General features: G+C 40.9%; 1 protein-coding gene across 1 annotated transcript in view; it reads left to right on the forward strand.

Annotated features, from left to right (window-relative positions):
• Positions 1-561: 561 nt before the first annotated feature.
• The window catches only part of cfl2 (cofilin 2 (muscle)), a 9,877-nt gene continuing 8,390 nt past the window's right edge, over positions 562-2,048 (forward strand). The window contains exon 1 of the mRNA XM_014022105.1: positions 562-679. Within this exon, the coding sequence (XP_013877559.1) occupies positions 677-679 (3 nt within the window). The 5' untranslated portion in view covers positions 562-676. The remainder of the gene's footprint in view (positions 680-2,048) is intronic.

A 2,048-nucleotide genomic window follows, 5' to 3' on the forward strand; every position in this document is an offset into this window, starting at 1 on the left:
AAAAAAAAAAACTCAAACTTATGAGGAAAAAAAAACTGAAGTTTTCAGGAGTGGCTAAAGCGTGATTCCACCTGTTTTCACTACCTTGAGCCTCTTTARTCTGCTCTAGTTTAAAAACTAAAACCTGGACTAGATTATTGTACACTGATTGCAGAGTATTTAAAATTAAGTGTGTGATTTGTGAAACATATATTTGAAATGTGAAGCTTCAGTAAATGGTGTTTTCAGCAGTTTTATGTATTTTTTCTAGGAGATTTGCACCTCCATTTTTTTCATCTGCAAAGTGGCCCTAATACACTGTCATATTAAAGTGCCAGATTTAAATTTAAAATAACTATATTTTATAAAACAGACTTGTTTGATCTGAAACAGAAGCACTTCTTTATGTGTTTTATGAACTTTGTCACCATTTGTGCCAAAAATCCTTTTATAAATACAAAATTTCTTCAATTCCGTTAACACAATAAACTCTGATTTGGTCTTGTTGTTAAAAAAAAAACGCATCGTGTTTAGACCCCGCCCACACCGACCCCGCCCAGTATGCTCTTCCTATTAGCCCCGCCCCTCGCCTCTTCCCTCCTCCTTCTCCGGTCGGCCGGCTACATTCCCTGCTACTCTTCACCACCGAGAATCTCCGAGCTGAAAGCGACGCAGTGCGGACAAACCTCGGATTAAAATGGTAAGAAGCRGTCGTAGCCGGTCCAGGTGGTTGAGTAGCGGTTCTGAGCACCCGGTTCTGTGTCCGTACGAAAGCTGCGGGTCTCCGGGAACCGTAACGTCGACTCTGCGGGTAGCGTGTTGTTAGCTAGCATGGCTGCCGCTTCGCTAGTCCGCACTCTCGATCCGTTAATCGGTGATTTAGTCCCTTAGACGTGGTTCTGGTACCGGTTCTTGTCCTCATGCGGTTATTAAACCTTCATGAATAATAAATTTGTTGAGGTTTTGGGTTCGGCTCCGGCGTGGCCCGCGCCGAGCTGGGGCCGGCCCTTCCCTCCGGCCGTGTGGCTTCGGGCGGCCATCTTATCACCGCTGTGGTCCTGCTGGGCCGGACACATCCGGACCTGCAGGACTGGCTGAGGCAGTGGGAGCGGTTCGGGAGGCCGGTTCGGTTGCGGAGCAGAACAGGACCGTGACTGTGCAGTCTGGAAGGAGGCCTGAAGGCTGAGCTTTACTGAGTCAGCGTTTATTCAGGAGACATCACGTTTTAATTCAGACTGCAGTTAGCTCGGGTTAATATTAGCCTGGGTTATTTTATGAAAACCAGACTACACTTAACTCGAGTTAATTTATAAAGTACCAGGTTAACATTAGCCTGGGTTATTTTATGAAAACCAGGCAACACTTAACTCGAGTTAATTTATAAAGTACCAGGTTAAAGTTAGCCTGCGTTATTTTATGAAAACCACGCTACATTTAACTCGAGTTAATTTATAAAGAACCAGGTTAAAGTTAGCCTGGGTTATTTTATGAAAACCAGGCGACACTTAACTCAAGTTAATTTATAAAGTACCAAGTTAAAGTTAGCCTGGGTTATTTTATGAAAACCAGGCGACACTTAACTCAAGTTAATTTATAAAGTACCAAGTTAAAGTTAGCCTGTGTATTTTATGAAAACCAGGCTACATTTAACTCAAGATAATTGGGTTTTTTATTAAAACCAGGCTTCACTTAACTCGAGTTAATTTATAAAGTACCAAGTTAAAGTTAGCCTGGGTTATTTTTATTAAAACCAGGCTACACTTAACTCGAGTTAATTTATAAAGTACCAGGTGAAAGTTAGCCTGGGTTATTTTATTAAAACCAGGCTACACTTAACTCGAGTTAATTTATAAAGTACCAGGTGAAAGTTAGCCTGGGTTATTTTATTAAAACCAGGCTACACTTAACTCGAGTTAATTTATAAAGTACCAGGTTAAAGTTAAACTGGGTTATTTTATGAAAACCAGGCTACATTTAACTCGAGTTAATTTATATAGTACCAGGTTATAGTTAACCTGGGTTATTTTATGAAAACCAGGCTACACTTAACTCAAGTTAATTGTTTTTTT

The sequence above is a fragment of the Austrofundulus limnaeus genome, unplaced genomic scaffold (genome assembly GCF_001266775.1).
Source record: "Austrofundulus limnaeus strain Quisiro unplaced genomic scaffold, Austrofundulus_limnaeus-1.0 Scaffold318, whole genome shotgun sequence".
NCBI classification, from domain to species: Eukaryota; Metazoa; Chordata; class Actinopteri; order Cyprinodontiformes; family Rivulidae; genus Austrofundulus; species Austrofundulus limnaeus.